Raw genomic sequence first — 12834 nt, forward strand, 5'->3', positions numbered from 1 at the left:
TATGATTATTTCTTGCCATACTCAGTGGAGTCTTTTCTGTAAACCAAGAAATTTAGGGCTCAGAAAGGATTAATAATTTGTCTAAGGTCATAATACTTGATGTTAATTCTTTTTTAAATGGAATTTATAGCCCACTTCCTTGTTTTATTTATTTATTTATTTATTTTTTATTTTTGGCCAGGCCCATGGCATGTGCAAGTTCGCATGCCAGGGATTGAATCTGTGCCACAGCAGTAACTGCCAGACTCTTAACCCGCTGAGCCACCAGGGAACTCCATTTTTTTCTTTTTTTTTTTTTTTTTGAATAGCCACTTCTTGAGGGACAGGGTTTTAAGCAGAACGGAACTAGAGAATGGAGTGGGGCGAGAAGCCTAGTGTCTGAATTGCCAGCTTAGCGCTTGCTCTTGCCTCCACTGGCTAGCACATGAGAGGGGTCTCTGGGTGGCACACACTACCTTTCATGAGATTCTAGACTTGCTAATGTGCTCACAACAGTCCAGACTTTTCAGCAAATTGTACTGGTTCCTTCCATTATATTCCATTTGTTTTCTTCCACAACCTTTCTGAGACTGAAAGGAACTGTAAAAGTGCGGTGGGGAAAGCAAATTGAGCTCATCAACACGTGGGATGTGATTATTCACAAATGTAGTCATTACTGTATTTCATCTGTTTGAATGATATAGACACAGTTCATTCCAAAGCATAAAGAAACAATTACCCGCAAAGCATAAATACAAATATTAATCACATGGTTCAGTTATTCTGAACTGTATTTCTTCTCACTTGGAGTGTAAGTTATATTTGAATCAAAAATATGGGCTGGCTGTTTTTGGCCCAGTCACATGACACACCAAACCATCTTGCAATGTTTTAAGCCACCTGTTGGATTTCATATTGACAGTTTGGTGTTTGAAATGTGTTCTTATTAAAAATGACTTTGGGAGAATGGTATGTAACTCCTCAGTCTTGCAGTGCTGGGCGGCAGATTCTCAACATGCAGAGAGAAAAAGGAATAGTGGAAGAGGAGGCTTAGAACTCTTTGATGCTAATTAGGGACAGAAGGCCAAAAGGCAGTTAAGAAATTGGGTAGAGTTTTGGTAGAGTGGCAAGAGTTGAGGCTGGAGAAGTCTGCAGGGGGCCAGAACATAAAGGGTCTTAACTTTACTCTATGAGTGATGCAGAGCCAGTGAAGTGTTTGTTTGTTTATATCTTTTTAGGGCTGCACCCACAGCATATAGAGTTCCCAGGCTAGGGGTCGAATTGGAGCTGTAGCCTCCAGCCTATGCCAGAGCCACAGCAACTTGGGATCCAAGCCGAGTCTATGACTTACACCATAGCTCATGGAAACCCCAGATCCTTAACACACTGAGCAAGGCCAGGGATTGAACCCCAGTCCTCATGGATGCTAGTTGGGTTCATTAATGGCTAAGCCAGGACGGGAACTCCAGGGTATATACTTAGACAGATCCTTTGGTGGCTGTCTGAAGGACAGATTGGACTAAGACAATTTGGAAACAGGGAGACCTGTTAGAAGGCTGTGATGGTCATCTAGCTGAGAGATTAATGGGTTTTTACACCTTGGGCAGTGGTCAGTTGGATGGGAGGAGACTGACTTTAAAATATCCAGGAAAAAAATATCCAGGAGGTAAAAATTGATGTAAATGGTGTATTCTCCTGCATATCCCCCTTTTTTGGGGAGAGGGCTTATCCTTTTACAAATAGATATTTTCTCTCACTCCACATCGATTTTGAGCTGTATGACATTGTATGTGTATAGATGTAGCTCATTGATTCTAATTGCTGCACGGTAGCTATTGATGAATAAGCCTAATTTATTTTTCCATCCTCCTTCTGAGGAGGAGGTAGGTTTAGTCGCTGCTGTTTCCCTATTATAAACAGTGCTTTACCAAGAACTCTTTTATGTGCTTCCTTGTGTACATGTGCGAAGGCTCTTCCCCTTAAGTTAGATTTTTAGAAGTGGAATTGCAGATGTATCCCCTAATACGAAAAACTCAAGTTTTTAAGAAAATTCAGCAGAAACATGGGTGCAAAGGGTATAAACAACAGGCACTTTACAGAATATGAGAAAGATCTATAAATACAAAAAGATACTCAATCTCACTACTGAGCAAGAAAAAGAAAAATTAAAGCCACAATAAGGAAGCATTTCAAATCCATGAGATTGCCAAGGGTTAATAAATTGAATAGAAGCTCTGTTTGAGCTCATTTCCTTGCAGGATGGGACTAGAAATTGGCATCAGATTTATAGAGCTCTGGGTATGGTAGGGGCTGCTCAGTCAGGAGACACACCCTCTTCCAGTCCCTGAAATCCCACTTCTAGATAGCCACTCCAGAGGAAATCCTGCACAGCGCACCCTTTTCACTTAAAACCATCGGAACATGGGGTTCCCGTCGTGGCGCAGTGGTTAACGAATCCGACTAGGAACCATGAGGTGGCGGGTTCGGTCCCTGCCCTTGCTCAGTGGGTTAACGATCCGGCGTTGCCGTGAGCTGTGGTGTAGATTGCAGACGCGGCTCGGATCCCGAGTTGCTGTGGCTGTGGTGTAGGCTGGTGGCTACAGCTCAGATTAGACCCCTAGCCTGGGAACCTCCATATGCCGCAGGAGTGGCTCACATAAAGGCAAAAAGACAAAAAAAACAAACAAACAAAAAAAACCTGTCAGAACATGGTTCTTAAACTACTCAGTTTTTATGGCAGGGGGTTTGGCCATACCTGTGGCATACAGAAGTTCCTGGGCTGGGAATCGAACCTGTGCCACAACGGTGACAACGACAAATCTTTAATCCACTGAACTACCAGGGAACTCCTAAACTACTGAGTTTAGGTGTTTTGCTTTGTTTGTTTTTCCTGTTTTTGGCCACACTTGAGGCATAGGGAAGTTCCTGGGCAGAGGTCGAATTGTCAGTTTTTTAAACAGTTGAACAGTATATCATAGAAAGGAGGGACCTGGATTATTTTGCTCTTTTTGGTAGATATTTAGGTTTTTCTTTCTATTATTTTTCTATATAAGTGGGTGCAGTGAACATCCTGTTTGGACACATATGAACAGTATTTGGCTATGATAGATACCAAGAAATGGCATACATGGGTTGAAGGACAGGAACATTTAAAATTTAAATAAGGCTAAGTGAAAGATGGAGGCACGAAAGGCCGCATGTTGTGTGATTCCATTTGTATGAAATGTCCAGACCAGGCAAATTCATGAGAGACAGAAGGAAGATTGAGTGGTTGCTAGGGGACAGGAGGAGGATGAAATTAGGAGCTGCTGCTAATAGGCAAATGATTTCTTTCAGAGGTGATGGAAATACTTTGGAATTTGATGGTGGTAATGATTGTACAACATTCTGAACGTACTTTAAAAATGCTTAAATTGTTGAGTTTTATGCATGTAAATTCTATTTCAAAAATCTTTAAATAATTATGGTCAGATTACTCTCCTAGTGTCCTAATGTAGCTTCAGCCAATAATGGTGAGAATATCTGTTTTTCTATATCCTCACCAACAGTGGATGCTATCAGCCTTTTAAATTTTTGCCACTCTGACAAAAAAGGTAGAATTTTTTAAAAAGTTTTCATTTCTCTAATTACCACTGAGGCATCTTTTTCATAGATTTATTGGCCATTCTTTTTTCTGTGAATCAAATGTTTATTATGGGAGTTCCCGTCGTGGCCCAGTGGGTAACAAAGACGACTAGGAACCATGAGGTTGCAGGTTCGATCCCTGGCCTTGCTCAGTGGGTTAAAGATCCGGCATTGCCATGGGCTGTGGTGTAGGTCGCAAACTCGGCTCAGATCCCTCGTTGCTGTGGCTCTGGCGTAGGCTGGCGGCTACAGCTCCGATTAGACCCCTAGCCTGGGAACCCCTAGAAAAGGCAAAAAGACAAAAAAAAAATATATATATATATATAAAATGATTTGCCCATTTTTTCACTGCATTGTCTTTTTCTAGTTGATTTATATATTATATATATTATGGGTGTTAATCTTTTATCATTTTTTTACATGTCACACGTTAGTCCTTTTCTTTTTATGGATTGAGTGTCTTTGGTAATGACTTCACCAACCTCAGTATATACGTGTTCTTCTATATTTTGTTCTGGTGTATTTATGGATTTTCGTTTATAGGTTTAAGTCTTTAATCCATCTGGAATTTAGTGACTGGAGTATGGTAGAGATCTAACTATTCTAGATATGTATTGATTAGACTATTATGTTTTGTGAAATCCTGTTCAGAGCATTTGGTCCAATTTTTCATACATATAAGCAAAGGAAAGTATTTGCCTCTGTTTAAGAACAGTGGGTTAAGGATCTGGTGTTGCAGTGAGCTGTGGTGTAGGTTGCAGATGTGGCTCGGATCCCGCATTGCTGTGGCTCTGGCTTAGGCCGGCGGCTACAGCTCTGATTCAACCCCTAGCCTGGGAACCTCCATATGCTGCAGGTGTAGCTGTAAAAAGAAAAAATGAAAATGAAAAAAAAAAATGGTGAACTTCCTTCTTGAATTTAAGTTCAATTGATTGATATGAGAAGTGGATCCAGGTTTTGTGGGGCCTAAAATTTATATGATGTAGGGGATCCTTTTAATGCAAGAACACCAAAGTATAAATATAAAATTAGGTATAGGCCCAGACAGGTGCAAGGACCTGAAACTCAAGCCTCATTAGCTTCCCAGCAGTTCACTCCTGGTGATGTTATCAGGATGGCTCTCTACATAAAAGGACGGGATCAGCCATCTTCATCCATGCAGTGGTATGACTTTCTTTTATATTCACTCGCTGCCACAACTTAGGGATCTTCTTTTGTTTTTTAAAAAGCTATTTAAGAACAGACACACACCTCAAGGTGGCTTTAATGTTGTAAGTGGAATTAGTCCAGTGGAAAAGTTCCTTCAGCAGGGTCTTTGCTGCCTCCTTGGTGCTCAGATGTAACATTTGATCAGTGGAGTAGCTGGAAGCTTGGTATGGTAATGTGGATCATTAATCTTGCAAGCCTTTGGAGCCTGAATTTACAGCTTTAACTTTGCATATCTGCTTGCAAAAGCTTTAGAGTTTGGTCAGCACTGTTGAAAGGTTTGCAAGTGCAACTAACAGGGCTTTCTTTATCATCCTCCCTTTTCAAAAGTCAGAGAGGTATAAAGAGTGACCATGTCGTTATAAACAACTCGGAAGGTGACAATAATATCTGACTCATTATGAGCTGGCACCATGCAGAACCGTCTTCATCACCTGCTTAACCCACTGAGCGAGGCCAAGGATCAAATCCGCAACCTCATGGTTCCTAGTTGGATTTGTTTCCACTGCTCCACAATGGGAACTCCTCCTTCAAGGTTTTTAAATGAAGAAATGAATTGGAGTTCCCTGGTGGCTCACGAGTTAAGGATCTGGCATTGCCACAAGCTGCAGCATACGTTGCAGACGCGGCTTGGATCTAGTGTTGCTGTGGCTGTGGTGTAGGCCGGCAGCTCTAGCTCCAGTTCAACCCCTAGCCTGGGAACTTCCATATGCTGCAGGTGTGACCCTAAAAAGAGCCCCCCCCCCAAAAAAAAATGCAATACAGTTCTGATATTTGCAAGGTAATTGTGAGAGTCATAGGAAATCTTAGGGCTTTTTATAGCAGAGTGGTGTGGGAATAGTGATTTAAAGTTTATAGTAAACATCTCTTTTCAATCCCATGAGTATCTGCTGGAGAACACATCAGAAGGAAATCTAACTTGAGGTTCTTTGGGAATGAGAGGGTGGGCCCCCTCCTGACCAGATATGGTGGGGTATAGAGCCGACAGCCTTAGACTAGACCTTTCGTTTTTCCAATGTTGATGGCGAAAAGGATACATGTTTATAGAAGATTATACTAAAATGCTGAGCTTTGTTGGTTTTGGTCAAAAGAAAAGCCACTGAATGATGATTAACAAGAAATGGGATTTGATTTTATTTTCTTTGTATTGTATGGTTAGTTTCTTTTTAAAAGTTCTTCCATTTTTAATTATTTCCAATTCAGACCAGCTTTCTAAGAAAGATAGGGATTTTTTTTCTTTTGAAATCAGAAAATAAATTTCCAAGTTACTGTCTCCAGTGAGTCCATTAAAATGCAGGACCCATTTCTGATTTGCTCTACAGCTTCAGGAAAATCAGTTAACCTTTTACATATTTCTTTGTCTGTACAATAGGAATGACTGTGTTGGCATCAGGGTTTTTTCCCAAAGCATTTTTCAGAGCCTTGAATGAAAGGTATTAAAAAATATTGCCAGCATTATCCCCAGCTCTGACCTAGCAACTGGCTCCAATTACCAGCCACTTAGAAGAATTTGTAGGCAAGACTCTTATCACCCGTTGCTAATCACAACTTTCACAGTTGTGTTTTATTGTCTCCTTTCCAGGGCTCATGTTTTGGTAGCACTGCTTTCTTCAGAAGTTAGAAAGCTCGGCCACCTTTCTCTATAAATGCCACATTCTTATTAGCACGTCACCCATCCATCACCCATCCATCACCCATCCATCCCTTAGGGGATTATGTGACTCTGTTCATAGATATAATCAGCTTTGTATTTTCATTCAAGGATGACAAACTAGCAAGGTTGAAATCTTGACTTGTCATCGGGATTGAATTGTTCCCTGGAACTGGGAGGGAAGGAGGCCCAGTCTACTGTTGTTTCTAGAATCTCAATCCCTTTTTCTCTCCTTTTCTCTTCTTCCAGTACGGCGACTACGACCCCTCTGTTCACAAGCGGGGATTTTTGGCCCAAGAGGAACTGCTTCCAAAAAGGGTAAGAAGTCAAATTCCCTGTTTGGAAAGACAAAACCAAAGGACTGGAAGGAATATCAGATGGACTTGGCAAGAACATTCTTACAGATGTTTTGTAATCAATCAGAGTAAGGATCTCTGTTGAGAATATTAAAAAGCGGAGTTCCCGTTGTGGCGCGGTGGTTAACGAATCCGACTAGGAACCATGAGGTTGCGGGTTCGATCCCTGGCCTTGCTCAGTGGGTTAAGGATCAGGCATTACCGTGAGCTGTGGTGTAGGTCGCAGACGAGGCTTGGATCTGGCATTGCTGTGGCTCTGGCATAGGCCGGTGGCTACCGCTCTGATTAGACCCCTAGCCTGGGAACCTCCATATGCTGCAGGAACGGCCCCAGAAAAGGCAAAAAGACAAAAAAAAAAAAAAAAGCAAAGGCTTGTGGAGTTCTTTTGGGGTTGCCAGGACAGGCATGGCCTGCAGATAATCCTTTTTTTAAAGGTGGGTGAGCAGCAGTGATTCCCAGGGAAGGAGTGTGGAGCAGCCTGAAGTCAGCCTGGGGAAATGAGCTGTTTGCCACTGCTGGGCCAGTGGATGACACGAGTTGGGGGGTGGGTGTTAGAGCTTTTAATCCTCAGAGTTGTTGGTCTTGTTCATTAGCTACAGAAGCAGGCCTGCCCTCCCTTTCACTGCATCTGATGTTATAGCTCCACTCATCTGTCACAGTGATAAAGGCCTGGCCCTCACCTTTCCCTGACTTTACCTGCCCCTTTCATGGCTCCTGCAGAGGCAAAGGCAGCAGCACATCCAGCCTGGCCCACTGGTCAGCCCAAGATTAGTGAGCACTGCTCCTGTCCTCCCTCGGGGCAGCACAGCTCAGGAAAGAGGGGCCACTGCCAGGCGAGGGGTACCCTGAGTCCAGAGCAACTGCAACTTCCTGAGTTGTGACTCACATTGAACGGTGCTTATTTACATGCCCCCCTCAGCATGTGACTGGCTCCTTGGATGTGGCTTTTTAAAAATAGCTCTGCCGTCTTGTAAAAATGATGCATTATTATAAAAATGGCAAACAATTCCAAACTTTTCTTCACGTGTGGGTTTTTTATTTGGCTCTCTTCTTCGGTAGGTAATAAATCTGTATCAAATGACTCCAGAAATGTGGGAGGAGAGAATTACAGCCTGGTATGCAGAGCACCGAGGCCGAGCCAGGTGAGGCTGCTTCATTGCTGGTTTACATTTGTTATGGGCCTTTTTTTTCCCCCCCCTCCTTTTTTTTAAGGAACTACAAAACTAGGACATGCTTGTTGAACAAAATGTGGTACTGAAACATAAAAGAAAAAAGGAGAGCTGGCAACAGTGCTGGTCTTGAGTATTATTGTGTGTGTCCTTCTTCTAGTGTATGGGGCCCTGGGTCCTTACTGCCTGCCAGGATGTGCAGACCTACTGCATTCAGTGCTACTTTAGGTTCATTTTAAGAATTCTATTGTATGCATAGCCCTTAACCTTTGCATCTATTCTTCTGTTGATGGTATTCAGAGTAGCTATAGGTCTTCCACTTTTGCACAGTGTTCTGCATTGTACAATCATACATGGTTACATAATTGTATGAGTAGTTCTGAGAATAGTTTGTTTTTGGTTTTTTGTTTTTTTTTTTTTTTTTTTTGCTTTTTAGGGCCGTACCCACTGCATATGCAAGTTCCCAGGCTAGGGTCAAATTGGACCTCCAGCTGCCAGCCTACACCACAGTTCATGGCAATGCTGGCTCCTTAACCCACTGAACGAGGCCAGGGATCAAACCTATATCCTCATGGGTACTAGTCAGGTAACCCGCTGAGCTACAACGGGGACTCCCTGAAGATAGCTTCTTTAGAGGAGTTGCTGAGTCAAGAATGTGAGCATTTTGCATCTTGACAGGTGTCTCTAAATTGGCCTCCAAAAAGATGGTACCTATTTACACGCTCATCGGCAGCATGTGAACACATCTTCCCCACCCGTTTTCTCCCCGACACTGCTTTTTACCAATTGATTTTTGTGATCTGCAGGGTGAAATTTTGTATCTTAAGTATTAGCATTTTCCCGATCACTTTAGGAATCGATCATCTTTTCATTAGCCTTTAACTTTTTTTTTCTCTCTTCAAATCAACTCCCTGTCACATGCTTCTTCTTCTTTTTTTTTTTTCCCCAACTTTTAAAAAAAGTACACCAGGAATTCCCTGGTGGCTTAGCAGGTTAAGAATCCAGTGTTGGGAGTTCCCGTCGTGGCGCAGTGGTTAACGAATCCGACTAGGAACCATGAGGTTGCGAGTTCGGTCCCTGCGCTTGCTCAGTGGGTTAACGATCCGGCGTTGCCGTGAGCTGTGGTGTAGGTTGCAGACTCGGCTTGGATCTCGCGTTGCTGTGGTTCTGGCATAGGCCGGAGACTACAGCTCCGATTGGACCCCTAGCCTGGGAACCTCCATATACCATGGGAGCGGCCCAAGAAATAGCAAAAAGACAAAAAAAAAAAAAAAGAATCCAGTGTTGGAGTTCCCTTCGTGGCTCAGTGGTTAACGAACCTGACTAGGATCCATGAGGATGTGGGTTCAATCCCTGGCCTTTCTCAGTGGGTTAAGGATCCAGTATTGCCATGAGCTGTGGTATAGGTTGAAGACGTGGCTCAGATCCGGCATTGCTGTGGCTGTGGCATAGGCCAGCAGCTGCAACTCCATCTGGACCCCTAGCCTGGGAACTTACATATACTGCAGGTGCAGCCCTAAAAAGACAAACAAAAAAAAGGAATCTCGTGTTGTCACTGCTGTGATACAGATTCAATCACTGGCCTAGGAACTTCTGCATGCCATGGGCATGGCCAAAAAAATTTTTTTAAGCATATAAAAAAGTGGACAAGTCATAAATATACCTCTTCATGGGTTATTACAAAGTGAAAACACCAGGTGACAAGAAAACACAGGTCCCCATAACTCCTCCTCCTTCCTCCCCAGAGTAACTGCTCTCCTGAATCCAACTCCATGGAGTAGTGTTGACCGTTTTGTTTGTTTTTGCTTTTTAAGGCTGCACCCTCGGCATATAGAAGTTCCCAAGCTAAGGGTTGATTCAGAGCTACAGCTGCCAGCCTATACCACAGCCACAGCATCACCAGATCCAAGCCGAGTCTGTGACCCACACCACAGCTCATGGCAACTCTGGGTCCTTGACCCACTGAGTGAGGCCAGGGATCGAACCTGCATCCTCATGGATACTAGTCAGATTCGTTTCTGCTGAACCACAATGGGAACTCTCTAGTGTTGCCTGTTTTGTTGTCTTTTTTGCCTGTTTTAAACATTATGTAAATGCAGTCAGTTTCTATTATTTGTGCCTTTTGTTCAGTGTCATATTGTGAGATTGGGGTTTGTGGTTTGTATCAGTGGTTTTTATTTTTGCTTTTCATTTTCATTGCTGTGTAGAATTCCACTATATTAATAAACCACACTAGTCTATCACTATTCACTAGCGATGAACATTTAGGTTGTCCGGTTGGCTCCCAGTTTTTGCCTTTGCAAATAATGTCAACCAATTCTCCAAAGCAATGTGTGTGTGATTTCTAGCTGCTCCACCTGCTTGCAATCACAGTGTCCTCTCAGGCTGAATTTTTCAAATGCCTTTGAGACCATTTTGAGATCAGAAAGAAAGCAGAAGCCAAGGTCATAGGGAGATGAGTTAAAATATTTCAATACTGTAACAGTTTGGGAATTTTCTGCAAGTCTTGGCTACTTCAAGAGCTTCCTTTAAGTCTGACCTGGCTTGGGTTTTACAGCAACATCCAAAGGAATAAAATCAGGGAGGTACCTTAACATCCAATGACACCCAGAGAAATAAAATCAGAAAGGCAGCTCTCAGGTAGCTTCCAGAGAGAGCTGTGTCACTCCCAAAATCTTCTAGGTGAAGAAAGTCCCCAGTTAACGCAACAGCTAAAATAAAATTTGAACATTCCAAATCCATTTGCAGGAGCAGATATACCACGTGCTTTCCTTGAATTACTTGAGATGGGTGTCACTATTTACCAAGGGCAAAGCGTGAAATTGAAGCCAAGAGACAGTGTAATGAATCTGTTCTCTTGTGTTCATGGGGATGGGAAATTCTGCTTGACCTCGGTGTGGTTAACAGACTCAGCTTGGTGGGTATCTGCAGGGTTTGCATCTTCTGGCAGGTGCGAAGCTCAGCCTGGCGGGTGCGCCCTCTGGTTTTCCCAACCCCTGTTATAGTGTCTTTCATTCTCCTTGCAGGGACGAAGCGGAAATGGAATATTTGAAGATCGCTCAGGACCTGGAGATGTACGGTGTGAACTACTTTACAATCCGGGTGTGTGGAAGCCTGAGTTCCCCATGTATATGGATACTGAATGGGGGAGTATAAACTGCTGCTAAAATAGGTCCTTCCTCAGCCCGTAAACAGTTCAGTGGTCAAGAAGGGGAGAGGGTCCTAGAGCTTTGTTTTCTATTTTTGGACTTAATTATATTCTAGGTAATTAAGTGTCAGTCGAGCCTCAGGGGGGCCTGGTCCTGTCTCCGCAGAAACCTGTCTGAATGCTCTGGTGTAACATTTGGTTATTTTCTGGCTCTGTGAGAACTCAGCCATCTCAGGAACACCTCTAAATTACCTCTCCCCCCCGCCTCCCCACCGCCCTCCTGCCCCGGGGCAGGGCACTAGGAGAGGAAAGCTGCTTTGCTAGATTACGGGTTTATTTGGGTGGGGACTCTCCTCAGCAGGCTAATTGGTTTTCTATTCAGACCATTAATAGTCCACTGTCCTCTGGGAATCCAGTGCTTCTGCACACAGAGGAGCATTGGTTTTCAGCCCCCAGCCAGCCTTTTGAGCACCTTTCTTCCAAGGCTCTGCTGTTAGACGCAGCTCCTTCCAAAGGTATTCAGGCAATTTGCTCAAGTATTTCATTGCCAGTTCCAAATTGTGGATGAATAGGCATTAAAACAATCATCCACAGTGGTTCTTTACCTTTACAATCATAGTTAAGGTTTGCTTTTCTTTTGGGGTTCCTATAAATTTTGTATTAAATTTAGGGAAATTGAAACACATTTTAAATATCCTAGGGATAGGTTTCAACTTTGTTTTCTAAATACATATTTTTAATGGATTACTTTGCACAAAATAAAAGACACTGAAAATTATGTAATTTCCTACAGTATACAAATGCCTAAAAGATTTTCCATAATAATGCACAAGGTTGTTTTCTGAAGTTTTATTAGTTTATATTTGCTAATTGTTTGGTTTCCTTAAGGTCAGATTATTTTGCCACATTTCTGTGGTTTTGTCAGTACCACTCCTCTCACCCCCTCACTTGCATTCTATAGAACTGGTGTTTTATAGTCCTTAAAAAAAGCTTCTTATGGGGGAATATTTCTATAGCAGTCTGACTAAAGCATACTGTTTTGTGCATATGTGGCTCTCCTGTTGCAGCACAATGTAGATAAGGCTAATGGATATTTTAGTGTCTTTTGTGTTAAAGTTCCTGAAATCTCACTCTCAGCAAAGGAAGATGTGTGCTTAAAACAGTTTAAAGTGGGCTGCTTGAGTCCCCACCGCTCTGTGTGTATTCTATAGAAGTGTTGGAGTCATAATGATAGGAGGCATATGGGGGAAATCCATTTTTTTTTTTAAATTTAAGCTAGAGGCATAATGAAATATCTTGTTTTTCTAAAATGTGCTGTAGGTTTTTAAAGCACAAAGCCTCGCTTGTGTTAACATAGTAGTTTTAAGAGGCTTGCAGCTTGAGCAGAGGACTCTGTCATGGTTTGTTGATCACACCTGACCGCAGGGTAGGAGTAAAAAGATTTATCTTGGAGTGCTCACTTCTCCATCTGGCACCTGCTTTTAGCCGGGTCCTTCTCATCACAGTCCAGGCCCCTTCTCAGTTTGCAGATCTATTTTCCTGCTCTTGAGTCTCAGTTCCATTTCCTTGTTGTCATTTTCCTCATCGTTAGCACGGGGTCCTTGTAAAGAGAGAATCCTTCCACCGCCCTGCAAGGGCCAGACCATAGCACATGTGAGTGGGCCTGCAGCCCAAGGACATGGCCTCTGGGCCCACACAGGT

At 42.9% G+C, this 12834-nt stretch overlaps 1 protein-coding gene across 3 annotated transcripts in view; it reads left to right on the forward strand.

The window, feature by feature from the left end:
- Positions 1–12834, forward strand: part of NF2 (NF2, moesin-ezrin-radixin like (MERLIN) tumor suppressor) — a 70806-nt gene that overhangs the window by 29761 nt on the left and 28211 nt on the right. For all 3 annotated transcript variants that reach the window (XM_047759810.1, XM_047759811.1, XM_047759809.1), the window contains exons 5-7: positions 6710–6778; positions 7876–7958; positions 11012–11087. In XM_047759810.1, the coding sequence (XP_047615766.1) occupies positions 6710–6778; positions 7876–7958; positions 11012–11087 (228 nt within the window). The remainder of the gene's footprint in view (positions 1–6709; positions 6779–7875; positions 7959–11011; positions 11088–12834) is intronic.

This window comes from Phacochoerus africanus, chromosome 15, assembly GCF_016906955.1.
Source record: "Phacochoerus africanus isolate WHEZ1 chromosome 15, ROS_Pafr_v1, whole genome shotgun sequence".
Taxonomy (NCBI): domain Eukaryota; kingdom Metazoa; phylum Chordata; class Mammalia; order Artiodactyla; family Suidae; genus Phacochoerus; species Phacochoerus africanus.